Source organism: Lepidochelys kempii, chromosome 6 (genome assembly GCF_965140265.1).
Source record: "Lepidochelys kempii isolate rLepKem1 chromosome 6, rLepKem1.hap2, whole genome shotgun sequence".
In the NCBI taxonomy this organism is placed as follows: Eukaryota; Metazoa; Chordata; order Testudines; family Cheloniidae; genus Lepidochelys; species Lepidochelys kempii.
In genome coordinates, this window is record NC_133261.1 from 134035 (window position 1) to 162013 (window position 27979).

The 27979-nt window shown below is 57.0% G+C and overlaps 1 protein-coding gene across 10 annotated transcripts; it reads left to right on the top strand.

The window, feature by feature from the left end:
• The first annotated feature begins 14 nt into the window (after window positions 1-14).
• On the top strand, window positions 15-27976 carry ATXN2L (ataxin 2 like). Of its 10 annotated transcripts, none has more exons than XM_073346369.1 (26): window positions 16-406; window positions 2240-2348; window positions 5361-5428; window positions 6702-6834; window positions 16365-16401; window positions 17955-18011; window positions 18987-19058; window positions 20119-20269; window positions 20366-20490; window positions 20649-20740; window positions 22125-22325; window positions 22408-22583; window positions 22761-22865; window positions 23140-23337; window positions 23652-23741; window positions 24069-24133; window positions 24217-24497; window positions 24616-24685; window positions 24804-24950; window positions 25293-25365; window positions 25692-25879; window positions 26119-26248; window positions 26333-26454; window positions 26553-26762; window positions 26845-27034; window positions 27518-27672. In XM_073346369.1, exons 2-26 carry the CDS (start codon window positions 2326-2328, stop codon window positions 27586-27588), a joined length of 3075 nt encoding a protein of 1024 aa, XP_073202470.1. In that variant the 5' UTR covers window positions 16-406; window positions 2240-2325; the 3' UTR covers window positions 27589-27672. The 10 variants fall into 10 exon arrangements, with proteins under 10 accessions (XP_073202474.1, XP_073202470.1, XP_073202472.1 ...); XM_073346366.1 differs by having other exon boundaries at window positions 17-406; window positions 24066-24133; XM_073346370.1 differs by having other exon boundaries at window positions 18-406; window positions 24066-24133; window positions 27513-27649.
• The last annotated feature ends 3 nt before the right edge of the window (window positions 27977-27979 follow it).

Consider the following 27979-nt stretch of genomic DNA (forward strand, 5'->3'; position numbering starts at 1 on the left):
GAGCGGGACCAGAGCGGCTGCTCAACAAGAGCACCATAGAGAGGAGGAGGTTAAGGGCTAGAGCGACTCATGCTGCGGGCATAAACCATAGACGGTAGTTGGACTGAGGCTAGAGCGGCGTCCGCTAGCCCCGATACCCCAGCGGGGCTGAGTCCGCCTGCCTAGAATGACTCCAGCGGGGCAGTTACCATAGAGAGGAGACTCGTTCGCTAGAGCGACAACCGCGGGTGGCAAATATAGAGCGGTAGCGGGGCTACGCCAGAGCGCCTCCCATGGGCGAGCCGTACCATAGAGCTGAGTGGCTAGAGGGACGAGAACTGTCTACAGTGTCACACGTGTACCATGAAGGCAGGGAAGTCGGGCTAGAAGGAATCTCACGAACAGCAAACACCATAGAGCGAACAGGGTGAGAGCGGCTGCTCCCCACAAACCTGAAGTCGGGCCGGACAGCGGGAATGGAACAGTGCCTGCCATAGAGCCTGGCCCACGCGGGGACAGAGCGCCGCGCGCTGCTAGCGCGTCCCCTGCCGGAGCGACTGCCCGCCGGGCCATGGGGGAACGGGCCTCAACCCAGCCCCGCCCCCTGCCTCACCACTGCCCGCCCCCATCCTCCTGTCTCCGTCCTTGCCCGGCTGCCTCAGCCCCCTGCAGCTCCCCCTGCCCCGGTGTCCGCTGGCACCTTAAAGGCTAAGCCATTTATTTGGGCATCAGCTTTCGTGGGTATCTGAAGAAGGGGGGGTTACCCACGAAAGCTGATGCCCAAATAAATGGCTTAGTCTTTAAGGTGCCAGCGGACTCCTTGTTGTTTTTGTGGATACAGACTAACACGGCTACCCCCGATACTTCAGACCCAAAAGGCCCCCTACCCCCATTACAGTGCGGCTCCAAACAGGTTAGTACGGGCCAGGGGAGTTCGCAGCTCAGGGCGATGGGCTCAGGCTCTCCGCAGACTCAGGGCAGTGGTGCTGTGTTAGTCAAGCTTGTGCCAGCTCCTCCCTCTCCCAGGGGTGGACTCAAGCAGCATTGGTTACCCTCAGATTGTTTTTGGAAGGTTATCGCTACAGCCATGAGGCTTAGCCACTTACTCTTTAAATGCAAGCTGAGGGTCAGGAGTATCTGAATACACCTGTGGGCCCCATACAAATGCCTCATGGGGTCTGCATGTTTGTCACACCTGTTGTCATTTTCAGCTGGAGAGGTGTGCTCAGTTGGTTTGCAGCTCCATGTTGCTAAAGCTTTGGATTGAGTTGGTTTTGGGGTGTCTGTCTTGATTTAGGTGCGCCGGAAACCGTGTCCGATTTGTGTCTTAATTGTAGCAGAAGCCATCCAGACTTGATTTAAATACTTCAAGGAATGGAGAATCCAGCCCATCCTTAAAAACTTGTGCCTTACTTCCCATATGAATGTGTCTCACTCCAGCTTCTAGGCCCTGGATGAAAGAGCCCTGTGCCATGAGAAATTGCCTCCTGATGTAGGCCCAACGTGTCAGCAACAGCAGTGTGCAGGAGGTCAGATTAGGTGATCACAGTAGACCCTTCTGACCTTAAAGGCTGAGTCTATGTCACCTCTTAACCTTCTCTACTATAAACTAAATAGTTTGTGCTGTTTCAGTGTCTTCCTGTGAGGCAGGTTTTCCAGACCATGAGTTGCTCTTGTGAACCCTTTTTCTGAACCCTTTCCAATTTATCAACATCCTTTTTGAAGTCTGGACACCCCAACTAGACAAGGTATTCAATAATGGTCTCACTGATGCTATTACTCCCCCTCCCTGCTCCTACTTGATACTTCCCAGTTTATATATCCACGATCACATTTGCCCTGTTGGACACCACATCACACTGGAAGAGCCTGTTTGGTTCAGTGTACAGTAGGGTGGGCTGGATTATATTGTCAGTTGATAGATTATAAACCCAGAAAAACCCACTGTGATGATCTAGTCTGACCTCCTGTATTACATGGGCCATAGGACTCCTCTTGAGTTAATTCCTGTTTGAACTGGAATAGACGTTTTAGCAAAACATCCAATCTTGATTTAGAAATTGCTGTCACAGTCCTGGTAAATTGTTCCCTTGTAAAAACTTGCATCTTATTTCCAATCTGAATTTGTCTAATTTCAGTTTCCAGACACTGCATCATGTTACATGTCTGTCTGCTAGATTGAAAAGCCCTCTACTATCAAACCTCTGTTTCCTATGTAGATATATATAGATTGTCACCTCTTAATTTTCTCTTTGTTAAGGTAAACAGAGACTCAAGGAGCTCAATTGCTATCATCTTTCCAGCAGTTTTAGTGATGGCTTTCATTTCTCCAGGACTCTTTATGGCATGGAAGGCCCCAGAGCTTTGAGGTAAGGGAGATGTTTTGTGGGGCGGGGTGGGGTGGGGCGGGGTGGGGCAGGGCAGCAGTACCTGTGCAGTGTTTCCTTGCCCCCTCCGCTCCACTGTTTAAGGGAAGATGCCTCCCCATGCATTCTGTAAATATACATTGCCCTGAGAAAACAAATCAGGGATTTCTGCTCCAGACAGGAAATTGACTAGTGAAGCCCTGGCTCCTTCTACCACTCAGCTACATGGACCATATTCTGGACAGCAGTGACTCTCTGAATAGGACTTAGGGTTTGTGGTGGAAACCAACTGAACATGAGCTCCCAGTACAAGGCTGTGACTAAGAGAGCGAATATGATCCTTGGATATATAAGCAGAGGGATATTGAGTAAGAGCAAGAATGTGGTATTTCCCTCTGAATACAGCATTAGTGAGACCATCACTAGATGCTGTTTCCAGGACTGGTGTTCACACTTCAAATCGGATGGTGACAAATTAGAAAGGGTTTGGAAAAGAGCTACAAGGATGATCTGGAAAGCCTACCTTAAAATGAAAGACTGAAGGAGATTTATCTATTGAATATGTCCAAGAGAAGGCTAAGATTCCCATCTGTAGGCACCTATGTGGGGAGGGGATTTCTGATAGCAGAGGGCTATTTAATCCATCAGACAAAGGCAGAATGAAATCCAATGGCTGGGAGCTGAAGGAAGAGAATTCAGGGTAGAAATAAGACACAGATTTTAAACGGGAGGGAACATCTCCCCTTGGGATGCGTTGGATTCTATATTGCAGAGAGTCTGTAAATCATCCTGGAGCGTCTCCCCTGAAAAGCTATGCTCTAGCTCAGCCAGATGCAGGAATCACTGAGATTTTCTAGCCAGGATTATATAGGAAGCCAAACCGGATGGGCTCTTCTGACCTTAACATCTCTGAACAGTATAGTAGTCCCTGGAGATCAGAGCCATGCTGTGCGGGATGCTGTACAAACACAGAGCGAGGGGCAGGCCCTGCCCCAATTTAAGGCCCTGATCCTGCAAGGACTTACGCATCTGTGAGTAGTTCATTGACTTCAGTGCCTAAAATTAAGCATGCGTGTAAGTCTTTGCTGGATCAGGACCTCAAGATGAGACAGACAAAGGCTGGGTGGGGAAACAGAGACTAACAGAAGAAAAGAAACTTGCCCATGGCAGGTCAGCAGCAGAGCCAGGAAGAGAACCCAGGAGGCCTGGATTCCAACGTAGTGTTCTGTCCACTAGACCACGCTGCCTCATTTGAATGGAGCAAGGTCATTTTATGCCAGCTGAGGATCTAGCCTCTTGAAGCACACATGACGGTTTCTTCAGAGACCCTGTTTTGGGGGTTTATAGTATGCTCAGGTAGTCCATTCCATAAAGATCCATCATCTAAGAGTTAGTCACTGGAAGAGACCAGCTTTGGGGCCTGTTACAGGGCTATCATCTAGTCTTACCTCCTGTACATCACAGGCCAGAGAATTTTTCCCAGTTCCACCTGTGTTGAGCCAAATCGCTTGTGTTTGGCTAAAGCATTTTCCAAAAAGGTCTCCAGCCTGGATCTGGAGACAAGAAGAGATGCACAATCTACTACTTCCTTTGGGAGTGTGTTCCAGTGGGTAAGGCACACATTTATACCAGTGAGGGTGATTATTTCTTATTGGAATTCAACTGGCTTCCGCTTCCAGCCAGTGGTTCTTGTTCCAGCCAGTGGTTCTTGTTCTGCCTGTCTCTGCTAGAGTAAAGAGTCCTTTAGTACCTGCTATTTTGTCCCGTGAAGGTCCTGCTGCACCATAATCATGTAATCAGTCAATCTTCTTTTTGGATGAGACTGAGTTCATTAAGGCTCTCCCTCAAAGGCCCTCAAATAATTTTTTTCCCTGTCAAACTAACCCAATTACTTTCTTTCATGAGATTACAAGTTTGATATAAGTCTGTGTTGATTTAATATACTTAAACCTCTGTAAGGTATTTGACTAGGTACTGCAGGACACTTTGATTAAGAAACTAGAACAATACAAAATCAACATGGCACACATTAAATGGATTAAAAGTCAGCTTACTGATAGGCCTCAAAATATAATTGTATAGGGGGAAGTGTGTTTCCAGTGGCCCCTGCAGGGATCGGTTCCTGGCCCTGCACTATAACATTTTTATCAATGACCTCGAAGAGAACATAAAAGCATCACTTATAAAGTCTGCAGATGATGAGGACAGGTCACTGATGCAGAGCGATCTGGATTGCTTGGTCAGCTGGGCACAAGCAAACAATATGCATTTTAATATGGCCAGATATAAAGTCAGACATCTGGGAACAAAGAATATACGCTGTGCTTAGGGGATGGGGGACTCTATCCTGAGAAGCAGTGACCCTGAAAAGATTTGGGTGTCATGATGGACAATCATTCAGACATGAACTCCCAGTGCAATGCTGTGCCTAAAAGGGTTAATGTGATCCCTGAATGTATAAATGGGAATATCGAATCGGAGTAGACTGGTTATATTACCTTTGTATTTGGCACTGGTGCAACTGCTGCTGGAATCTTGTGTCCAGTCCTGGTGCCAACAATTCAGAAAGGATGTTGATAAATTAGCAAAGGTTCAGAGAAGAGCCACAAGAATGAGGAAAGGATTAGAAAACACGCCTTATAGTAACAGACTCCAGGAACTAAATCTAGTGAGCTTAACAAAGAGGGTGACTTGAACACAGTCTATAAGTCCTTAAGTGGGGAACAGAAATTTAATAACAGAGAGCTCTTCAATTTAGCAGAGAAGAGGCAATGACTGGAAACTGCAGTTAGCCTTGTCTATACTGCAGAGTTTTTGTTTGTTTTTTGGCCAAAAGGCAGCTTTTGGTGATGAAACAGTACTGCAAGGCCACTTTTGGTAACAAAACTCTTCAGTTTTGGTGACAAAATAAAATCACCTAAACGAGAGTCATATGGCTTTTTATGCAAAAGTATTGTTGCCAAAGTGCCAGTGTAGACACCGCGCTTGATTTTTATCACTTTAATTGGCCTCCAGATGGTGTCCCACAATGCCCATCCTGACTGCTCTGGTCAGCAGTTCCAATTCCACTACCCTGCAGCCAGGTAAGCAACTGTCTGCCCCTCCTCCTTTAAAGCCCTGGGAAATTTTGAAATTCCACTTCCTGTTTGCTCGGTGTGGAGAGCTCATATCATATCTTCCCAGCTGACCATGGTGGTTCCATGCGGCAAACACTCTCCTGCTTGGACCAATGTGGATCTGCTGGATCTGCTCAGTCTTTTGGGAGAGGAGGCTGTGCAGTCACAGCTGCATTCCAGCCATAGGAATTTCGATACCAAGTGGTGGATTTCTCAAAGCTTGTGCAAAAAGGGCTGTGCTTTTTGGGACATGCTGCTGTGCACAGCAAAGGTCAAGGAGCTGAGGCACGTGTATCGGAAAGCAAGGGAGGCAAACCATCACTCCAGTGCCGCTGTTTTGATAAGGAGTTGGACGCTATCCTCGGCAGCGACCCCACTTCCCCCACCCAAGAGCCCCATGGATACTTCGATGGGGCTGGAGCTGGCAGAAAGTGGACCTAACCCAGAGAATGAAGTCATTGATGAAGAAGTGGAGGTAGCTGACAATGTGGAGCACACAGTAGGGTCGCCTGGTGGTGCGTCCAGTCAGGAGCTATTCTCCACTCCGGAGGTATCTAGCCAGTCTTGGCAGTCACACTGCAGTGAGCAAGAAGCAGGAGCAGAGACTCCGATAGGTGGTTTTGCTTTGTGAAATGCTGAGGTGGGTTGAGGGCATAGAAATGGCTATGTTTCTGTGTGCTGGACATTTCCCTGTGCAGCTATGCACATTGTGATTTCACAGGAATCCTCCAGAGAGATCTCAAGGAAACTTTCCTGGAGGTACTTGGCAATCCTCTGCTGAAGGTTTCTTGGCAGAGCTGCTTTGTTCCTTGCCCCATTGAAGGAAACTTTTCCGCGCCGTTCTGCAATCACTTGTGCAGGGACAAAGCGGCACCCAGGTGAGCAGCATAGGGATCGGGGCAGAAGCCACAAGAGTGTAGTAGATGCACCCTTGCTTCCCTGCTTACCCTCAGGAGTGAGATATCTGGTACAACCACCACCTGTGGAAAAGGTTGGGAAAATTTAGAATATTGTTCCTAGTCGACTGTACCACGACCTTTTCATATTGATTTTCTCCCCATGTACAATGTCCCCCGCCCTGAGGTATACTCACGACGCTTGGGGTGTTGGCCGGTGTTCGCCAGCATTTGGTCAGTGAGAAAGCGATTGGTATGTTACTTAGGTGTATTTTACTGTACTGTTTCAATGCTGTGCTCATACTTAATCATGCTTCTGTGTATTGTTCCTTGTGTGTCTGCAGATGTGGCCTTCAGAGGCATCCCCTACACACCGGCAGAGTGCTTCCACCAGATAAGAAAGCATCCAAGAGGGAGCAAGGAAGACATGTTCCAGGAGGTGCTGCAATACTCAGATGCAGAAAAGAGGGAACGCAGGTAGTGAAAGGAAATGGAAAGGTTGGACAGAAAAGAAAATGAGGCTTTCATTGGGGATGCAATGGAGAGGATGATTAAAGTTATGGAGAAGCAAACTGAGATGCTACAAAAAGAAAAGGAGTACTTGTGGCACCTTAGAGACTAACCAATTTATTTGAGCATAAGCTTTCGTGAGCTACAGCTCACTTCATCGGATGCATACTGTGGAAAGTACAGAAGATCTTTTTATACACACAAACCATGAAAAAATGGGTGTTTACCACTACAAAAGGTTTTCTCTCCCCCCACCCCACTCTCCTGCTGGTAATAGCTTATCTAAAGTGATCACTCTCCTTACAATGTGTATGATAATCAAGTTGGGCCATTTCCAGCACAAATCCAGGTTCCCCCCCCACACACACACACACAAACCCACTCTCCTGTTGGTAATGGCTTATCTAAAGTGATCACTCCCCTTACAATGTGTATACGTTAGATAAGCTATTACCAACAGGAGAGTGGGTTTGTGCGGGGGGTGGGGAGAAAACCTGGATTTGTGCTGGAAATGGCCCAACTTGATTATCATACACATTGTAAGGAGAGTGATCACTTTAGATAAGCTATTACTAGCAGGAGAGTGGGGTGGAGGGAGAGAAAACCTTTTGTAGTGGTAAACATCCATTTTTTCATGGTTTGTGTGTATAAAAAGATCTTCTGTACTTTCCACAGTATGCATCCGATGAAGTGAGCTGTAGCTCACAAAAGCTTATGCTCAAATAAATTGGTTAGTCTCTAAGGTGCCACAAGTACTCCTTTTCTTTTTGCGAATACAGACTAACACGGCTGTTACTCTGAAACCTGAGATGCTACAGTCCCTCATAATGCTCCAGACTGAGCAGATGCATGCCTGCCCTTCCCTTCAACACATTCAGAACTCTTTCCCATGCCCTGCCCAAACTCCACCCGCAAATTCCTTTCCGCTGTCTGGGACTTCTTGCTTTCCTGTTCACTCCATCTCCACGGACACCTTTTCAGATGATAGCTGGACTTACACACAGCTCTGAAAGTCAGCCCTCCCCTGGTACCTCCTCTCCTCCCAAGCACGTGTGTGTGCTGGCGTAGTTTTTTGTGCAATAAAAGCAAAGTTTTTTGAATGAGAAACACTCTTTATTTGTTTCCTGGAAATTGTGACAGCAGATGGAAGCAACATGTAAACAAGCAATTTAATCGTTTGCTCACATTGAGTCCTAGGCCACAAAAATCACAAGTAGTTCCTTGCAAAACTTGATTTCATTAAGCATTGTAGTCCAGCGCATAGCAACATACATTACTGGTTCTCACCTTTAGTGTTGTCTCAAAGTCTCCCTGATTTCAATTGCTTCCCACTGTGCCCCTCTAATAGCCCGGGTATCTGGCTGCTCAAATGCAGCAGCCAGGTGGTCTGCCTCAGCAGTCCACCCATGAGCAAACTTTTCACCCTTACCTTCACAAATATTGTGCAATGTGCAACATGCAGCTATGATCATGGGAATATTATCTTAATTGAGCTCTAACCTGACATAAAGGCATTGCCAGCATGCCGTTAATCTGCCAAATACACATTCCATGATCATCCTGCCCCTACTCAGCCTATTGTTGAACCGCTCCTTACTGCTATCTAGGTTTCCAGTATAAGGCTTCATGAGCCATGGCATTAAGGGGCATGCCAGGTCTCCTAGGATCATTATGGGCATTTCAATATCCCCTACTGTAATCTGGCCTGGAAAGAAAGCCCCTGCTTGCAGCTCTCTGTACAGGCTGGTGTTCCTGAAGATACAAGCGTCATGGAACGCTGGGATGGAAAGCAATGGATGGAAAACAATGCATCGTGGGACAATGAGCCCAGACCCATGATGCGCTGCAATCCACTCTGCTTTCCCACAAGACCTAGCAGCGGAAGGTGGAGAGCTGAACTGTGGGATAGCTCCCCACAGTGCATTGCTTTGTTGAAGCTACTGCCCCGAGTGGGGACACGCTTTGCTGACAGAGGAAAAGAACATGAACATGAAACAAATTTCTTGTAGCACTTTTTGATCATTGACAAAACTTTTGGTGAAAAAACTCTGCCAGCGTAGACATGGCCTGAGATTGACTAGAAATAAGGTGTGAACTTTTAACAGGTTTCAGAGTAACAGCCATGTTAGTCTGTATTCGCAAAAAGAAAAGGAGTACTTGTGGCACCTTAGAGACTAACCAATTTATTTGAGCATGAGCTTTAGTCACTTTTGAAAATCTTGTCCACACTATGTTCGAATGTGTATGATAAATGCCTAATTAAAGAACGATACAACACATTTTCCGATGAAGTGAGCTGTAGCTCATGAAAGCTTATGCTCAAATAAATTGGTTAGTCTCTAAGGTGCCACAAGTACTCCTTTTCTTTTTGCGAACTTTTAACAGTGAGCGTAATTAACCACAGGGACAATTTCCCAAGGGTCATGATGGATTCTACTCCTCTAGCAGTTTTTAAATCAAGATTGGATATTTTTCTTAAAGATCTGATCTAGTTCAAACAGGCATTAATTCAAGGCAGTCCTGTGGCCTGTGATACAGAAGGTCAGATGAGATAATTGCAGGGTCTCTTCTGGCATGGCAATCTATGAACATCTCAAATGTCTCCTGCCACCCCCACCTCCCCCTGCTGCAGCTCCACCCCTACTCACCTCCCCCAAATCCACCCCACCCCCTGCCCCTCTCCCCCACCTGCCCTCCTCCCCCAGCTCCACCCCCACCTGCCCCTCTCCACCACCTGCCCTCCTCCCCCAGCTCCACCCCCCACCTGTCCCCTGCCCCACCCCCTGCCCTCCTCCCCTAGCTCCACCCCCACCTGTCCCCTGCCCCACCCCCTGCCCTCCTCCCCTAGCTCCACCCCCACCTGCCCCTCTCCCCCACCTGTCCCCTGCCCTCCTCCCCCAGCTCCACCCCCACCTGTCCCCTGCCCTCCTCCCCCAGCTCCACCCCCACCTGCCCCTCTCCCCCACCTGTCCCCTGCCCTCCTCCCCTAGCTCCACCCCCACCTGCCCCTCTCCCCCACCTGTCCCCTGACCTCCTCCCCCAGCTCCACCCCCACCTGTCCCCTGCCCTCCTCCCCCAGCTCCACCCCCAGCTGCCCCTCTCCCCCACCCGTCCCCTGACCTCCTCCCCCAGCTCCACCCCCACCTGCCCCTCTCCCCCACCTGTCCCCGCCCCAACCCCTGCCCTCCTCCCCCAGCTCCACCCCCACCTGCCCCTCTCCCCCACCTGTCCCCTGCCCTCCTCCCCCAGCTCCACCCCCACCTGCCCCTCTCCACCACCTGTCCCCTGACCTCCTCCCCCAGCTCCACCCCCACCTGCCCCTCTCCCCCACCTGTCCCCTGCCCTCCTCCCCCAGCTCCACCCCCACCTGCCCCTCTCCACCACCTGTCCCCTGACCTCCTCCCCCAGCTCCACCCCCACCTGCCCCTCTCCCCCACCTGTCCCCTGACCTCCTCCCCCAGCTCCATCCCCACCTGCCCCTCTCCACCACCTGTCCCCTGACCTCCTCCCCCAGCTCCACCCCCACCTGCCCCTCTCCCCCACCTGTCCCCTGCCCCAACCCCTGCCCTCCTCCCCTAGCTCCACCCCCACCTGCCCCTCTCCCCCACCTGTCCCCTGCCCTCCTCCCCTAGCTCCACCCCCACCTGCCCCTCTCCCCCACCTGTCCCCTGCCCCAACCCCTGCCCTCCTCCCCCAGCTCCACCCCCACCTGCCCCTCTCCCCCACCTGTCCCCTGCCCTCCTCCCCTAGCTCCACCCCCACCTGCCCCTCTCCCCTACCTGTCCCCTGCCCTCCTCCCCCAGCTCCACCCCCACCTGCCCCTCTCCACCACCTGTCCCCTGACCTCCTCCCCCAGCTCCACCCCCACCTGCCCCTCTCCCCCACCTGTCCCCTGACCTCCTCCCCCAGCTCCACCCCCACCTGCCCCTCTCCCCCACCTGTCCCCTGACCTCCTCCCCCAGCTCCACCCCCACCTGCCCCCTGCTGCAGCTCCACCCCTACCCACCTCCCCCAAATCCACCCCACCCCCTGCCCCTCTCCCCCACCTGCCCTCCTCCCCCAGCTCCACCCCCACCTGCCCCTCTCCCCCACCTGTCCCCTGACCTCCTCCCCCAGCTCCACCCCCACCTGTCCCCCTCCACCACCTGTCCCCTGCCCCACCCCCTGACCTCCTCCCCAGCTCCACCCCCACCTGCCCCTCTCCCCCACCTGTCCCCTGCCCTCCTCCCCTAGCTCCACCCCCACCTGCCCCTCTCCCCCACCTGTCCCCTGACCTCCTCCCCAGCTCCACCCCCACCTGCCCCTCTCCCCCACCTGTCCCCTGACCTCCTCCCCCAGCTCCACCCCCACCTGCCTGTGACGAAGTGGGACTGTTCTTAATGTTTCCTCTGAATAGTGTGGGGGTGCCTCAGTTTCCTCTAGGCAGTTCTTAAGTATCTAGGGGGTGGGGTAAGGGTGTATGATCATTGCAGAGCCCTAGAGGGCAGGTGTGTGCAGGAGTCTGGACACAGAGAACGGCCGACACCCTGTTTCCTGGCCACTGATGGCCTGGGCCCTTCCCCCCCCCCCCAAGGTGAGAGCTGAAGGGTTGGAGAACAAAGGAATCAGGTGACCTCCTGGCCCGGGAAAGGGACAAAGCCCAGAGGAGGAGGGGCTGGAGGGGGTTTTCAGTTTGGGGCTGGCTGGGACATGGAGTGAAGGGCAGATGTGGTTGTCTGGCTCACTGCCCCCCAAAATGGACCCAGCTGAGGGGTCCCGTTCTCTGCACCTGCAAGCTCTGTGTTAGACCATGTTCCTGTCTCCTAATAAACCTTCTGTTTTACTGGCTGGCTGAGAGTCACGTCTGACTGCGAAGTTGGGGTGCAGGACCCTCTGGCTTCCCCAGGAGCCCCGCCTGAGTGGACTCGCTGGGGGGAAGCGCACGGAGGGGCAGAGGAGGCTGAATGCTCCGAGGTCAGACCCAGGAAGGTGGAAGCTGTGTGAGCTGTGTGTCCTGCAGACAGGCTGCTCACAGAAAGGCGACTGCCCCAGAGTCCTGACTGGCTTCATGGGGAGCAGTTCCAGAGCATCGCCCAGGGACTCCGTGACAACTGGTGGCAGCGGTGGGATGTACTGCACCCCGTGGATGGTGCTTCCTGCAGTAAGTGACTGGGGAGCAGTAACACGAAGGGGGATTGCCGAGGACCAGGCCTGCTGAAGGCTCGGAGAGGAGCGGTTTCGGGGGGCGGTTAACCCCTGGGGGTGTGTGACCAGCGAGAAGGACTGTGCAGTAACAGGGTTCCCCTGGGGATTGCAGCGAGCGGTCCCAGGGGCGGAGGAGTCTGCAGCTCGACCCTGGCAAAGAGGTGGTGACCTCGAGAAGGGCTGGCACACTAGGGGTTCTCCCTGGAAACCGTGGGGAGCTGAGAACACACGGGCCTGTGAGTCCACAACAACTTGGGAGGAGCGGAGTGATGGCCTGTCCCCGTCTCCTTAAGAAGGACATTGTAACCCTGTGCAAAGAGAGAGGGTTGAGCGTTGGAAAGTTCACCAAAGCACAGTTAATCGTGCAGCTGGAGGAGGATGACCGCTCTAAGGAACAGATTCCTGACCCCAACTGGGGCTATAGCAGGATCAGGGAGCAGCTGGAGCGGGAGCCAGGCATTGCCAAGACTCCTGTCCCCGACCAGACGGGGGTCTTCACGATCGGGTTCCCCGTGGGGGGATTGGAGATGGATGGGTTGGAGCTGAGTCTGAGAGAGCAAGAGGACCGTGGGAGACAGCGAGAGCCCGAGAAAGAGCTGCAGAAGCAGCAGCAGCATGAACTGGCGGTGGGGGAGCGGAGAGGCCTAGGGGACCTCCCCGGGGTGAGTGGGGATAGACCCTGGGGGGCCAGTTCTGTAGGGAACCTCGAGACTAAATTGCTGCCCCTGGTTAAGGAGGGGGGGTGTGTGGATGCCCACCTCACTGCCTTTCAGCAGGCTGGAGATTTGAACCAGGGGGACCCTGCGGAAAAGCCCCGGTGTCTAGCTCCCTTGCTGGGTCCCAAGGCCACAGACTCCGTCAGCCAGATGGTTGGGGATGTGGACAGGCTCCCACTCCTGACCCCAACCTATATGTCTGTGTGGAGTTTCCTGGGGCCAGGCCCCTTGGACCTCCAGTGGGAGCAGAAGGTGATGGTCAATGGGGAGACATTCTTGGGGTGGCCAAAGGGCATGGGCTGCATAAACCTTCCCACATGCGGCCTGCGAGTGCTATCGACCACCCCTGACCTAAGGGAGGGCGTGAAACTGGAAGGGCCTGGTGTAACTCCTACCAAGGAATGGGAGAGATGCTGGGGCATCCATGGGAACGTTGGTGGCTTTGAACTTCCCCAGGTCACCGGCTAAAGTGACCCCGCTCAGTTCGATCTCGAAGTGGGGAGAGATGTGACGAAGTGGGACTGTTCTTAATGTTTCCTCTGAATAGTGTGGGGGTGCCTCAGTTTCCTCTAGGCAGTTCTTAAGTATCTAGGGGGTGGGGTAAGGGTATATGATCATTGCAGAGCCCTAGAGGGCAGGTGTGTGCAGGAGTCTGGACACAGAGAATGGCCGACACCCTGTTTCCTGGCCACTGATGGCCTGGGCCCTTCCCCCCTGCAAGGTGAGAGCTGAAGGGTTGGAGAACAAAGGAATCAGGTGACCTCCTGGCCCGGGAAAGGGACAAAGCCCAGAGGAGGAGGGGCTGGAGGGAGTTTTCAGTTTGGGGCTGGCTGGGACATGGAGTGAAGGGCAGACGGGGTTGTCTGGCTCACTGCCCCCCAAAATGGACCCAGCTGAGGGGTCCCGTTCTCTGCACCTGCAAGCTCTGTGTTAGACCATGTTCCTGTCTCCTAATAAACCTTCTGTTTTACTGGCTGGCTGAGAGTCACGTCTGACTGCGAAGTTGGGGTGCAGGACCCTCTGGCTTCCCCAGGAGCCCCGCCTGAGTGGACTCGCTGGGGGGAAGCGCACGGAGGGGCAGAGGAGGCTGAATGCTCCGAGGTCAGACCCAGGAAGGTGGAAGCTGTGTGAGCTGTGTGTCCTGAAGACAGGCTGCTCACAGAAAGGCGACTGCCCCAGAGTCCTGACTGGCTTCATGGGGAGCAGCTCCAGAGCATCGCCCAGGGACTCCGTGACACTGCCCCTCTCCCCCACCTGTCCCCTGCCCTCCTCCCCCAGCTCCACCCCCACCTGCCCCTCTCCCCCACCTGTCCCCTGCCCTCCTCCCCCAGCTCCACCCCCACCTGCCCCTCTCCCCCACCTGTCCCCTGACCTCCTCCCCCAGCTCCACCCCCACCTGTCCCTCTCCCCCACCTGTCCCCTGCCCTCCTCCCCCAGCTCCACCCCCACCTGCCCCTCTCCCCCACCTGTCCCCTGACCTCCTCCCCCAGCTCCACCCCCACCTGCCCCTCTCCCCCACCTGTCCCCTGACCTCCTCCCCCAGCTCCACCCCCACCTGCCCCTCTCCCCCACCTGTCCCCTGACCTCCTCCCCCAGCTCCACCCCCACCTGTCCCCCTCCACCACCTGTCCCCTGACCTCCTCCCCCAGCTCCACCCCCACCTGCCCCCTGCTGCAGCTCCACCCCTACCCACCTCCCCCAAATCCACCCCACCCCCTGCCCCTCTCCCCCACCTGCCCTCCTCCCCTAGCTCCACCCCCACCTGCCCCTCTCCCCCACCTGTCCCCTGACCTCCTCCCCCAGCTCCACCCCCACCTGCCCCTCTCCCCCACCTGTCCCCTGACCTCCTCCCCCAGCTCCACCCCCACCTGTCCCCTGCCCTCCTCCCCCAGCTCCACCCCCACCTGCCCCTCTCCCCCACCTGTCCCCTGCCCTCCTCCCCCAGCTCCACCCCCACCTGCCCCTCTCCCCCACCTGTCCCCTGCCCTCCTCCCCCAGCTCCACCCCCACCTGCCCCTCTCCCCCACCTGTCCCCTGACCTCCTCCCCAGCTCCACCCCCACCTGCCCCTCTCCCCCACCTGTCCCCTGCCCTCCTCCCCCAGCTCCACCCCCACCTGCCCCTCTCCCCCACCTGTCCCCTGCCCTCCTCCCCCAGCTCCACCCCCACCTGTCCCCCTCCCCCACCTGTCCCCTGCCCCACCCCCTGCCCTCCTCCCCCAGCTCCACCCCCTCTGCCCCCACCTGCCCTAGCTCCATTCCCACCGAGGGTACAGGGTGTGTATGTAACCAAGGTTACATGTACACGTCAAGAAGGGGTCAGGTTGCGCGGGTAGGAGCCGGGACTGAGTCTCCTGTCCGCCCTGTGAGGCGGTCCTGGCGGAGGGATCCCTCTGCGCCTGCGCTCTCAGCTTTACCTGCCCCCCCAACTCCGGCGAGTTCCCTCCCAAGGAGGCGCACGCGCAGAGAGAGTGGTGTTTGCTCCCGCCCCCGGGCTACGTGACTCCCTACGCATGCGCAGAAGCTGAGGGCCGCCGGAAGGTTCCCTGAAACGCGTAGCGTGCCCTGAGGCCCCGCCTCACCTCGCGCATGCGTACGGAGGCGGCGCCGTTCCGTCCCTTCTGCCCCGTGGTGCGGCGCTTGCGCAATGGCCGCGAATGGGCTTTTTACCCCGGCGGAAGGATCGAGAAGTTAGCGCTCTTGCTGTCACGTGGTACGACTCATCACTGCGGTGCGGATGTGCCTGGCTGGCGGGGCCGTCGGCGCAGGCGCACTGAGCTGGTTTCGCCGCCGCGCTGCCCCTTCTCCTCTCGGTCCACCCAGGCTCATTGTGCGGAGGGAGCCAGCGAGGAGACCGCTCCGGCCGCGTTCTGCCCGCCCGCCCCTCCCCCGCCCGCGGCCCGCGCGCGCCGCTCGCCAACGGCAGCTCCGACCGCCTCGCGCCCGCCCGCCCGCCCTCGCTCGCGCGCGCGCGCGCCGGGTGGCTGATTCGCTCGCGCCCGCCCCGCTGGGGTTGACCGGGGCCGCGCCGGCGCCGCCATGTTGAAGCAGCCGCAGCCGCTGCCCCCGCCGGGCGGCCCCGTGCCCCAGGCCGGGCCCCCGCCCGCCCGCAAGGCCCCGCCGCCGGGGGCCGCCCCCAGCCCCAACGGCAGCCTCAGCCCCAGCGGCGGGGCGGGGCGGGCGGCGGCGGCGGCGGCCCCGGGCGGGGGAGGCGGCGGCGGCGGCGGTGGCGGCCCCGGAGGAAGCGGCGGCGGCACCAGGTAACGGCGGGGCTCCGGAGGGAGGGAGGGAGGGGGGGGGGTCACCCCTCCTCGTGCGCGGGCCGGGGGGCCGCCGGGAGGGTCCCGGGACTGCGCGCGCCCGCGCGCGCCCGGGGGGGGGGCGCCGCGCGAGCGTGGTGCTGATTGGCCGGTGCTGCAGCCAATCGCCGCCCGGCGGCGCGAGGGAGAGGGAGACCCCTCCCCAAAGCTCTGGCGGCGCGGGCATGGGACCCAGGCGTCCGGGCTCGGGACCCAGGCGTCCGGGCTCCCCGCCTGGTGAGCCGGCGGGGGCGGGGGCGCGGCAGTTCTGTAACTCTCTCTCCCTGTGGTTTGTTTCAGGGGGCAGAGCACAGGGAAGGGGCCTCCCCAGTCTCCAGTAAGTACCTGCGGCCCTGCCTAAAGGGGGGGACACCAACCTCATGCTGGTCTTCCAGGGGGGCCAGGCTGTCTGTCGCACTGACTTCCTGATCAAGAGCCTCTTTTCCTCGCAGCAGCCGGGTGGCTGGGCAGGCCCTTCCTCTTTCTTGAGAACATGGCATGGGCTGGGGATGGCTTGCGCTGGCCTCCGCTAACGCCTCAGACGATATAGTCTCCATACTGCTCTTCCCACAGGCCTCCGCTGGACTTTCCTGGCATTTCTTACTGTCTGCATGGTAGTGGCAATGCAAGTTTAGATGTTTCCCAAAAGCGTGTGCTAGAGAAGAGAGGGACCTGACCTGCCACCCAGCACTCTGACCTTTAACTGCTTCCCTGTGGCCCAGATCATAATGAGTGTGTCTCTTAGTTTTTTGATAGCACTAGCTTCCCTTGGATCTCAAGGGACACCAGTGTGACAGGGGTCCGCAGTGAGCCAGCCAGTTCCTTTGGGGCCTGGAGCAAGATGGAGCCAGACGGGTGTCATTCCTCACCCCCTGAGCCAGTCAGTCCAGATTGGAACTAGTGCCCTCTGGAGGGGGAAAGTCCCATATCTCCTGAGCCAATTTATTCCTACAACCCAGGGCCAGATTGGAACTCTAGAGGTGAAAGGTCCCATAATTGCCTTCTCAATCCCCAGGGGGTATCTGCTTTTAAATTGGTCCCTCCCCTTCACTCAAAGTATGCAGCTGAACACCTCCCCACTGGCTTCCCATCACTGGGAGGGCGGGGTGTTCGGCTCTGAAAAGCTCTTTTAGAAGAGATGTTCTGCTTCAGGTTCATGGTCATGATGCCCAAATCTAGTCTGCTCTCGTCCCAAGCCCAAGGATGTGTTCTCTGGTTCCCTGAAGTTGGATCCTCTGCCTTGTGTGTTGGCAGTACCAAATGCTGCAGCCAGAATCTACCCTCAGCAGAGCTGTTGGCTCAGTCCCTGTAGCGGAGCGGGGGGGCGGGCATGAGGCACAGCTGCATGGGAGTTGCAGTGCTTGTGGGAGTACAGAGTCGCTAGTGGGACTGTGACATCCAGCTGTCTCTCTCTCAGATCCACCTTGGAGGAGGTTTCCCTGCAGTGCTGTCTCTTCCCTCTCACTGGGCCATGTGCTGGGGTTGCTGGGTGAGATTCTCTGGCTTGGGTTACGCAGGAGGCCAGACTGGATCATTCTGGCCTTAAGATCTGTGAATCCTTGGATTGGGTCCTCCTGGAGAAGAGGGGGCAGGCTCACTCTGGGCCTGCTGGTGCAGATGGGGTTGGCATGAGCTCAGTTTGGGGGTCGTTCAGGACCCAAGCCTGCGTCTCCACACAGCAGCATGTGGCTGGCCCTGGAGTCGTACCCCAAGCATGCCCTGTAACTAGCATCACAGAGGTGATCGCTGTTAGCACACTACTCATCCTGGTAACTGCCCTGGCTCCTAACACGGGCGCTGAGGGTGGTGCGTACAGGGGAAGCCTAGGGGATGAAGGAGGTGTGTTCACTGCTCCTTGTTGATGGGTTCATCTCACTGTGTTAATGACAGGTGTTCGAAGGTGTCTATAACAATTCTCGAATGCTGCATTTCCTGACGGCTGTTGTGGTAAGTCCTGTCAGTTCCTGCTCCAGTGCTGAGGGGGATGCCTAGCATGGTCCATTCAGGAGCAGGCTGTTGCTAGGGTCTTGGGGGCGGGGAGGAGTTTCTGACTGGCGGGGTGGGTGGGGGAAGTCATACTGTCCCCTCTGTCAGAAACTCCCTGTTCCCAGCATTGGCCTTTGGGTTGGGAACCGGGGGGTGGGGGGAGGGGTGTGTGTGTCATCCAGCAGGGCATGTCTGGGGAGGGGGGATCTGGGGTATTTTCTGCTGGGGGGTGGGACTGGGCCTGTGGGAAGAGAGAGGAAAGGAGCAGCAGCTGTTGGTGGCAGGGGCAGGAGGGATAAGGAGCTGAAGGCCAGGCTGGCACTGCAGATTGGGTGATAATGCTGGCTGACCCATGCCTGTGCTCATCATCAGCGCGTCGAAGCGCAGCACGCAGCATCCAGAAACGGGTGTCTGTGCAGGAGGCCTGAATTCCCCCCACCTGTGTGCCACTGTCCTCAGCGGGACTGGGGAGAGGTCACTGGCTGCTGTGTGTGTTCTGTTGTAGAAAGAGATGTTCTTGGGGGTGGTCTGGGAGTTTCACAGCCAAAGGTCTCACGCCATCCCAGTCTGCAAGCTGCCCCTGGGCTCTGGCAGCTCTTGCCCTCGCAGTGGGTCACAGTGGTGGGCCCTCAGCTGAGTGGTGCTGCCTGGTTTAGGATAGTACGAGCCTCCGGAGTGCTGGGCATCCGGGAGCAGCCGTGAGTCTAGTAGGACCGTGTGTAACAGGTGCCCATGAGAGTGTGTGCTGTTTCCCAGCGTGATTCACTTCGGGCATCTTCTCTCTTTTCAACCGGGGGGTGAGCAGGGAGACCCTGGGAGCTGCAGTGGGAGTGGGGATGGTGTGAAGGAGAGACAGGTTGTGCTCTAGTGGAGGGGACCTTGGACCCTGTGGTATGTGCTTCCCCAGCCAGTGCTAAACTCTGGCTCTGTCCCCAGGGCTCCACATGTGATGTGAAGGTGAAAAATGGCAGCACCTTTGAGGGGATTTTTAAAACCCTCAGCTCTAAGGTAAGCATCTGGGGGGGTAGTGAAATGCTGGGGTCCTCATGGCTGGCCAGTTCTCTGGGAAGCAGGAGGCTGATTCTTGAGACAGGGCACACAGTGTCAGAGTTCCGTGGTAAACATCTGGGGTCGCCCCTGGGCAGTGGCAGGGCTGGCTCTTAAGACATGGCGCAGAGCATCTAAGCTCAGTGATTAACATGTTAGTCCTGGTGGAATTCTGCGCCAAAAATAATTAAAAATTCTGTGCACAATATTTTAAAATTCTGCATATTTTATTTGTCAAAATAACACAATATAATTAAAATACCTTTCCTGTCAACAATACAGACAACAGCAAAAAAGATTCCCCCAGGAGTAAAGAGTTAAAGAAACCCCTACAACAACCCAGTTCCAGATTGGAGGGCTGGAGGGAGCTGTGTCATGCCCCCAGAGCCCAGACACCCACACCCCCTTCCCCCCAGAGCTGAGCTACGGGGCACTGCCTGGCCCAAACACCAGCATCCCCCCAGAGCCCAGGGGGCGCCCCCCAGCCCAGACACCCCTCATGCCAGAGCCCAGCCTGTGGGACACCCCCTAGGCACCCCTCCCCTCCCCCGAGCCCAGCCATGGGGTAACCCCCAGCCCAGACAGCAGTCCCTCCAGAGCCTTTAGTCCCCCACAACTTCTTTACTGTCTCACCGGGGCACATGGTGTGGTGCAGCCGTGCCCTTCCTCACACATTGCCAGAGCTGGCTGGGTCGTCCCAGGCACTCTCCAGTCCCTGCAAGAATGGGGATCAAAAAGTGTCCAGCCCAGCCAGGCTGGGTGCTCCAGTCACTGCAATCTGGACACTGCAGAGCCCAGTGGCCCGAAATTCTGTGTGGAAAACAGGAAATTCTGTATTCTGCAGTGGAGCAGAATTCCCCCAGGAGTAACCGTGGGATCCTCCATGACAGTGGGAGGCTGGCTCCTGGGACAGGGCACAGAGCATCTGAGCTCTGTGGTGAACATGTGGGGTCCCCCATGGCAGGGGAAGGCCGGTTCTTGGGGCAGGGGTGCCGTGTGCAGTAATGGTGGCTGTTTGCAGTTTGAGCTCGCTGTGGATGCGGTGCACAGGAAGACCCCGGATCAGCTGGTGGGACCTAAGCGGGAGGACATCGTGGACACCATGGTCTTCAAGCCCACGGATGTCATGCTGGTGCATTTCCGCAATGTTGATTTCAATTACGCCACCAAAGGTAATGCTGGCCCTCTGGATGGGGCCTGTCCCTGCTTGGGGCTGGGGGGTCACCCAGAGGGGGTGGCAGATCTTATGGCCCATTGTCTGCTCCTAGACAAGTTCACGGACTCTGCCATCGCCATGAACTCCAAGGTGAATGGGGAGCACAAAGAGAAGGTGCTGCAGCGCTGGGAAGGAGGGGACAGCAACAGTGATGACTATGACCTGGAGTCTGACATGGTAAGAAACTCGCTCCTCCTTGCATTCAGGGCCTGGGGTGTGGTGGGCAGGGGTTAGGTTGGGGAGAGGGCTCTGGGGTACCCAGATCCCTTCTGCTGCTTGGCGTTCAGCGCTGGGGGCTCTGCAGAGCCTGTATCTAACACTTGACCTTGTTGCAGTCTAATGGCTGGGATCCCAATGAGATGTTCAAGTTTAATGAAGAGAACTATGGAGTGAAGACAACGTACGACAGCAGTTTGTCCTCCTACACGTGAGTGTGGGCCTGGGCTCTGTGTGGGAGGCAGCTGTTGCTCATGGGGAAGAACGTGTGATTCTTGGGTCAGTGCCTTCGTATCAAGCTACAAAGGCCAAAGGGGCTGCCCCTTTCGAGAAGAACTGCAGTACCACACAGGGCTCTGTTGAAAGAACAAGGGTGTTGCTCTCAGCAGTGAGGGAATAGTCAAGCTCAGGCTGGCTTTCATTTAAAGTCACACCTCCGTTGGAAGGAGTTTGTTTACTCTTGTTCCGTGCAAAAAAATAATCCTTTTCCAGCGTGTTTTCTTTGGGGATTTGTCTAGTCCGCCTTTCTGTTTTCCTGGGCCAATGGTTCTCAACCTATTTACCGCTGTGGGCTGTATATGCAGTTGTATGTATGTTGTGGGCCGCATCCACACAATATATATACTACCTATATGGACCTGAGAATGTGAGATGGGCCGTATTGTATACCGATTGGGCCACATGTGGCCTGCAGGCCAGGGTTTGAGAAGCACTGCCCTGGGGAGTCAGACACTCTTTCCTTTGTCCTTGTGGGCCTTTCATATAGCAGAAGGGAGAGAGAGAGATTAGAATAGGAACAGGTAGTTTTAAACCCACAAAAATGGATAGGGGCAGGGGGGGGTGTGTGGTGGGAGGGGGTGGCTCAGGTCGGAGGACCTTGGATAGGAGCGTAGGGCAGGCTGGGTGCAAACATAGAAGTTGGAACTACCTCCAACTCCTTTTCTTTAATTGTCTTCATCTGGAGGTGGTGTCCCTCTCATGTAGATTTTTTTGATACAGAATTTCCTAAGAAAATGTCCAGATTAAAAACTGTTTGGTAAGAAAATGTGTCTGGATGCATCTGAACCACAAAAGTGACCAAGTGTTTGTGTGCACATCCCTGCAGAGCCCAGCCTCGCTCCCCGTGCACCTGCATGGGGTTGGGGTGCAGCTCTCCAGCATCCCACACAGACAAGTGCTGTGTAGCTCTTGGTTCTGGAACTGCTCGGTGTGGTTCTGGGTGAAAGCAACTCCTTGCTCATGCTTGCTTTTCATTGTCTAAAGCCTGTCGATCTTCAGTTCCGAATTGCCCCGGGGCTGGCTTCTGCTCCCAAGTATCTGCTTCCTCCCTTGTCCGGTGGCTGCACCACTGGTACTCATGCCCAGCCGGGAGGCTGCTTTTTCCACGTTGACAGCATGCAGGCTGATTTTCATCCTCCTTGTACTCAGATGGGCAAACCAATTCCAGAAACAGGCTTCCTCCAGTGGAGACCAGAGCAGCAATTGCCACCCAAAAGGGGGGGGCTTCAGACAGCCCTGAGCCACAATGGCATCCTGCACTGCTGTTGGGAGGGTCAGCTGGCACTGAGGCCTGTCTCTGTCTGTCCCTGTCCTAGCGTTCCTCTAGAGAAAGATAACTCGGAGGAGTTCCGGCAGCGGGAAGCCCGGGCGGCCCAGTTGGCCCGGGAGATTGAGTCGAGCCCCCAGTACCGCCTGCGCATTGCCATGGAGAACGACGATGGACGGACGGAGGAGGAGAAGCACAGCTCTGTGCAGAGGCAGGTGTCCGGCAGGGACAGCCCCATCTTGGCCTCCAGGTGAGAGGGGTATGCACACATGTGGGGTGGGGTGGGGAGGGTGTGGGAGCCTATGTAACACCTCTCCCGTCTGTGTCTGCAGGGAGGGCAAGTATGTCCCGCTGCCACAGCGCGTCAGAGAGGGCTCACGAGGAGGCGTCCGGTGCAGCAGCTCTCGGGGTGGGAGGCCAGGGGCGGGGTCCATGCCTCCTCGGGGCAGTGCGCACCATCCAGACAGCAACTCTAGTCCCGTCCCGGAGCAGCGAGGGATCAATGGAGGTGAGATCCGGGGACCTACCTGAGAGGCTTCCTGGCGTGGGCTCCAGCAATGCCTGAGGCTGGTCTCCAGTGCCCTCCAGCCTAGAGTTCGCACACCGCTCTCTGGGAAGGCCAGGGACTATGTCCAAGCTGCTGCACCTGCCCTGTAACGCCCTCCTATGCTTGCTTGCTTTCCAGGACCCTCCCGAATGTCTCCGAAGTCCCAGCGTCCCATCCGGGGTGCCAAGACCATGTCTTCCCCGTCAAGCCGCCCTGTGGAGGTCTCGGCAGCTCCCCCTGCAGGTAGGGGATCTTTCTGCAGGGCCTCGCCTATGGTCTGATGGCTAGAGAGGGGTCTGCAGCTGGAACATTCGCCCCAGTCACCGTTAGCCTGGTGGGCAGGAGAAGCGGCTGAGGGTTAACCTGCAGGGCCCTTTTGGAGCCAAGGGTGGTGGTTTATAGAGTCTGAGAGCCCTAGTTTGTGTAGTTGTCCCTGTGTCTCTCGTTGTGTGTGTGTGTGGGGGGGGGGAGATCAGGACCTATGTTCTCACCCCATTTCTAACCTTTCTTCCTGCAGTGGGCCGCATGTACCCTCCTCGCTCTCCCAAGTCTGCCTCAGCCACTCCAGTCTCTTCCCAGGATTCTTCGGTGGGATCCGCCGTGCCAGCAGCACCCGCATCCCCGTCAGAGGCCAGAACTGGCCTGGAGTCGAGTGTTTCCCCAAACCCCCCTTCTCCCAAAGTAGCAGCCCCCGTGCCAGCCACTGCTGTTGAGGGTAAGGCCCAGGGAGCAGCGTGGGGTTTCTGGGGACTGTTGTGGCAGCTGTGAGGAGATGGGCCTGGGGAGCTGTGCTGTGGAGCAGGGGTTGGGTGGGGGCAGGGTGGTGTAATGTGTTAAGGGATTTCATAGAATATCAGGGTTGGAAGGGACCTCAGGAGGTCATCTAGTCCAACCCCCTGCTCAAAGCAGGACCAATCCACAATTTTTGCCCCAATCCCTAAATGGCCCCATCAAGGATTGAACTCACAACCCTGGGTTTAGCAGACCAATGCTCAAACCACTGAGCTATCCCTCATTTTCCCCTTCCAGGGAAAGAGGCTCCCACATCTGTGGCTAAAGATCCTGGCAGAACCTTGGAAGTGACCGGATCATGTGAGCTCAACAAGGCAACCAACAAAGGTATGTGAGTTTAGGAGTCAGCACTGACAGGGCCGGGCCCCCAGCCACCCTGTGAAGCCTCTGAACCTGGTGTGTACCCCTGAGGGAGACTGTTCCAAGCTTCCGCTTCCCAAGCGAAGGGTCCTGGGGAAGGGACGCAGGGGCCTGCATCCTCCTGTTGGGGGTGTCTTCTGTGATCTGTCTCTCCAGAAGCATAATCCATCTGTGTTGGCAGAGCTTCAGTGATGCTGCAGGGTTGGGGTGGGGAGTGGGGGGTTGCCCTGTGCCTGGGGGCACCCTGAGGCTGCAGCAGCCCCTCAGCTCACTCTGTGCTGTTCTCCACAGCAGGGCTGCAGAATGAGCAGAAGCGGACCCAGCTGGAGGAGCTGCGCAAGTTTGGGGCCCAGTTCAAGGTAAGGCCTGGTGACCGCAGGGAGGACAGGGGGAGTTGGCGTGTCTGGGCTGGGCTTACCACCAGTATCTGGCTCCCCCACAGCTCCAGCCGAGCAGTTCCCCAGAGGCCAGCCTGGAGTCCTTCAGTGCCAGGCCCAAGGAGCCTCTGGAGGGCAAGGAGAAGGCCCTTGAGCCAGGCATCTGCGAGGGGCCCGAGCAGGCACCTGCCGTGAGCATGGTGCCAAAGCCCAGTGGGACCAGCCTGGAGCTGCTGCCGGAGAGTGGCAAAGAGGAGAAGGGGCTGTGTGAGGTGGCCGAGCAGCAGGTGGCCAGCCCCCCGGGCAAGGGCGAGCCCGAGGACAAAGAAGAGGGACCTGTGTCCGAGTGAGTCTGCAGTGGAGGGCCTGGGGGGCTCTCACTGGGGAGCGGGTGGGGGCAGGTTGAATGGGGACGCTGAGCTTTCCAGGGTTTTTAACCCTGATTTGTCCTGCATTGGTTTCAGGCAAGTGAAGAAATCGACTCTGAATCCCAACGCCAAGGAGTTCAACCCCTCGAAAACACTGCTCTCCGTGGTGAGTGGTCTGGGCTGGGGGGAGTGGGAGCCCCATTGGCTCCAGCGGCTGCTGGTCCTCCCCATCACTGGTGGGGATCTGGCTGGGCCCCATGCTCAGCTGCTCTGTCTGCTTCCAGAACAAGTCAACGAGCACCCCCACGTCACCGGGCCCTCGCGCCCATTCCACTCCCTCCATCCCAGTGATCACAGCCGGCCAGACGGGCATGTACAGCCCCCAGTATATTTCCTACATACCTCAGATCCACATGAGCCCTGCTGTCCAGGTGAGCCCCACCCCACCGCTGTACTGGGGGGAAGCTGCAGGGGTGTGGGGGGAGCAGGGCCTGTCCAGAGGGGTGCGGGGTTGGGGGGGAGCTGCAGGGACGGGGGGATGAGGGAGCAGGGTCTGTTGGGGTGGGGGCTGCAGGGATGGGGGAGCAGGGCCTGCCCAGAGCGGGGGCAACTGGGAAGGGTGTGGGGGATGGTGTGGGAGCAGGGCCTATCCAGAGTATGGGGTGGGGGCTGCTGAGGGTGGGTAAATGTGTTTGGGGCTAGGGGTCCCTGTCCTCTGGGGGGAGCTCTCCTTGTTCTCAAATAATCACCCTACTGCTGCTCTCTCGTTGCAGGCGCCCCAGATGTACCCCTACCCTGTCTCCAGCTCTGTGCCTGGCCAGCAGGGCAAGTACCGAGGGGCCAAAGGTGAGCCTGGCGTTTCCCAGTGTGGCATAGCAAGTCTGGCACCAGCTGTGCTGATGGGAGGGGAGCTGGCTAAAGCATGGGCAGAGCTCCCCTCCCTGGTGGCTGGGCCAAAGGGCAAGATTGGGTTGGGTGGGGCTAGCCTGGGGCCCCTCCCAGGGCAGCAGATGCTGATCCACTGGAGGGGTGATGGGATGTCTGGGGAGAGGTGGCAGCAGGGACCATCGTGTGGGGCTGGAGGGGAGGGTCCCTCATCATGGGGTTGAGGCAGCCATATGGCCTAGGGGCTTTTGGGGTCCGTTTTGAGCAGCTGGCTCCTTTTCCTACAGGTTCCCTCCCACCCCAGCGCTCGGACCAGCATCAGCCAACATCCGCCCCCCCCATTATGCAGGCGGCAGCGGCAGCAGGGCCCCCCCTGGTAGCAGCTACGCCCTACTCCTCCTACATTTCCTATAACCCCCAGCAGTTCACGGGGCAACCCACCATGATGCAGCCTATGGCGCACTACCCTTCTCAGGTAAGGGCCTCGGGGAGGAGCATGGGCAGAGCATGGGGGTGAGGTGAGAAGGGCCCTTCTGTCCCATTGCAGCCTCGGTGGGGCCATCTCCGGGCAGAGGGGTGAGTGTGTGGGGATGGTCTGTCTAACAGCCATGGGGGCCGGCCCTTCCAGCCTTTGGGGACAGAGGGGTATGGTGAGGGGTGAGCACGCAGGGATGGTCCCTCTAACAGCCGTGAGGTATGGTTCTTCCCTTGCAGCCTGTATTCGCCCCCATGCTGCAGAGCAATCCCCGCATGATGACATCTGGCAGCCACCCCCAGGCCATTGTGTCGTCCTCCACGCCCCAGTACCCTCCCTCGGAGCAGCCCACGCCCCAGACGCTCTATGGTGAGTCTGTGGGCTGGGGCTGGGGAGCCCCGGGGGCTGGGACCAGTTCTGCTGCTCTGGGTCTGACTGGGTGTCTCTCTCCAGCTACAGTTCATCAGTCTTATCCCCACCATGCAACACAGCTGCACCCCCACCAGCCTCAGCCAGCCACCACCCCGACAGGGAACCAACAGCAGGCCCAGCATGCTGCCCCCAGCCCCGTGCAGGTGAGGGGGGACCTCCCCCAGGGCTGAGGGGGAGGGTAGTGGGGGGGGAGGGTTTGACCCCCTGACCCTGCTCACTACATTCCTGTGTCCTGGCGCAGCACCAGGCTGGGCAGCCGCCCCACCTGGCCGGTGCCCAGCAGCAGCAGAATCTGTACCACACAGCCACGCTGACGGCCACGCCACCCTCCATCACGCCAGGGCCCAGCGCCCAGTCCCCCCAGAGCAGCTTCCCCCAGCCGGCTGTCTACGCCATCCACGCCCACCAGCAGCTGCAACACAGCTACACCAACATGGCCCATGTCACCCAGGTAGGTGGTAGGGCAGCAGGGCTGCGGGCACTGTGCGGGCCCCACCCACCCACGCTCATCCCCCTGCTCTCCCCTCCCGCAGGCCCATGTCCAGACTGGAATAACAGCAGCACCGCCCCCCCACCCCGGGGCGCCTCATCCCCCCCAGGTCATGCTGCTCCACCCCTCGCAGACCCATGGGGGGCCCCCCCAAGGCGGCGTGCCACAGAGCGGGGTGCCCACCCTCTCAGCCTCCACACCATCTCCATACACCTATATAGGACACCATCAAGGTCAGTGCTGGGGGTGGGGGGATGTCTCAGAGGCTCAGGACTGGTGGGTGTGTGTGATGGGCCAGGCTGGTACCAGAGTAACCCCCCACCCTCCATGCTGGCAGGGTGTCGAGGGGCTACCCTTCCTTCCCTGAGCTGGGGGAGCGGGCCTGTGGCAGCTCTGAGAGATGATGGAGGGTCCAACAAGTGGAACAGGCCTGCAGTGCTCATTGCCCCAGGAGATGGGTGTGATGAAGGGCATAGATGTAGCAGTATGAGGGGAGAGGATAGGGCCTGTTTGGCTGCAGGAGGAAGGAGAGGTGTTGTGGGCTTGTTTTTCCCATCTCCTTAATCCTGGGGCAGGGCCCATGAGGGGGGCTCGGGGTGGAGTGGGGTGGAATAGGCCACCTGGGTGGGTAGGTGGGTGGGCTGCTGCCCTGTCTCCCTGCTGGGGGTCCTGTCCTGCTTTGCTCACTAACAATCTCTGCTCTCTTTCTAGTTCAGTCTCACCCATCCCAGCAGCTCCCATTCCACCCCCCTGGAAATTGAAGCCTCGATTCCTGACTGTGAACTGAACTCCCAGCGCCGGCCCCTGCCCGGGATCCGGTTTGCTCCTTCTGCCCCCTTGTATGTGCCCCGGCCTGGCAGCTGGGCCCTGAGGTGGAGCCCCCAGCCTGCCCCTTATGGTGCCACAGCTGGGGGCGGGGCTTTACCAAGCACCTTTTTTGTTGGTTTGCAGAGCGCACAGCGGCAAGAGCCACCTGCCCCTGGCTTCTGGAGCCGCCACGGTTTTATTTTCTATTATTTATAACTCCAATCGGGCTGTTAAACAGAGCGTTGGGCTCCCCTCCCCTAGTAATGCGAACACAGGAGCAGACCAGACTGATGACCACCGACTTTTTATTACATAAAAATATTTAAAAAGTGGGAAAAAAAATAAAATAAAATTTTAAACTAACTCCATTG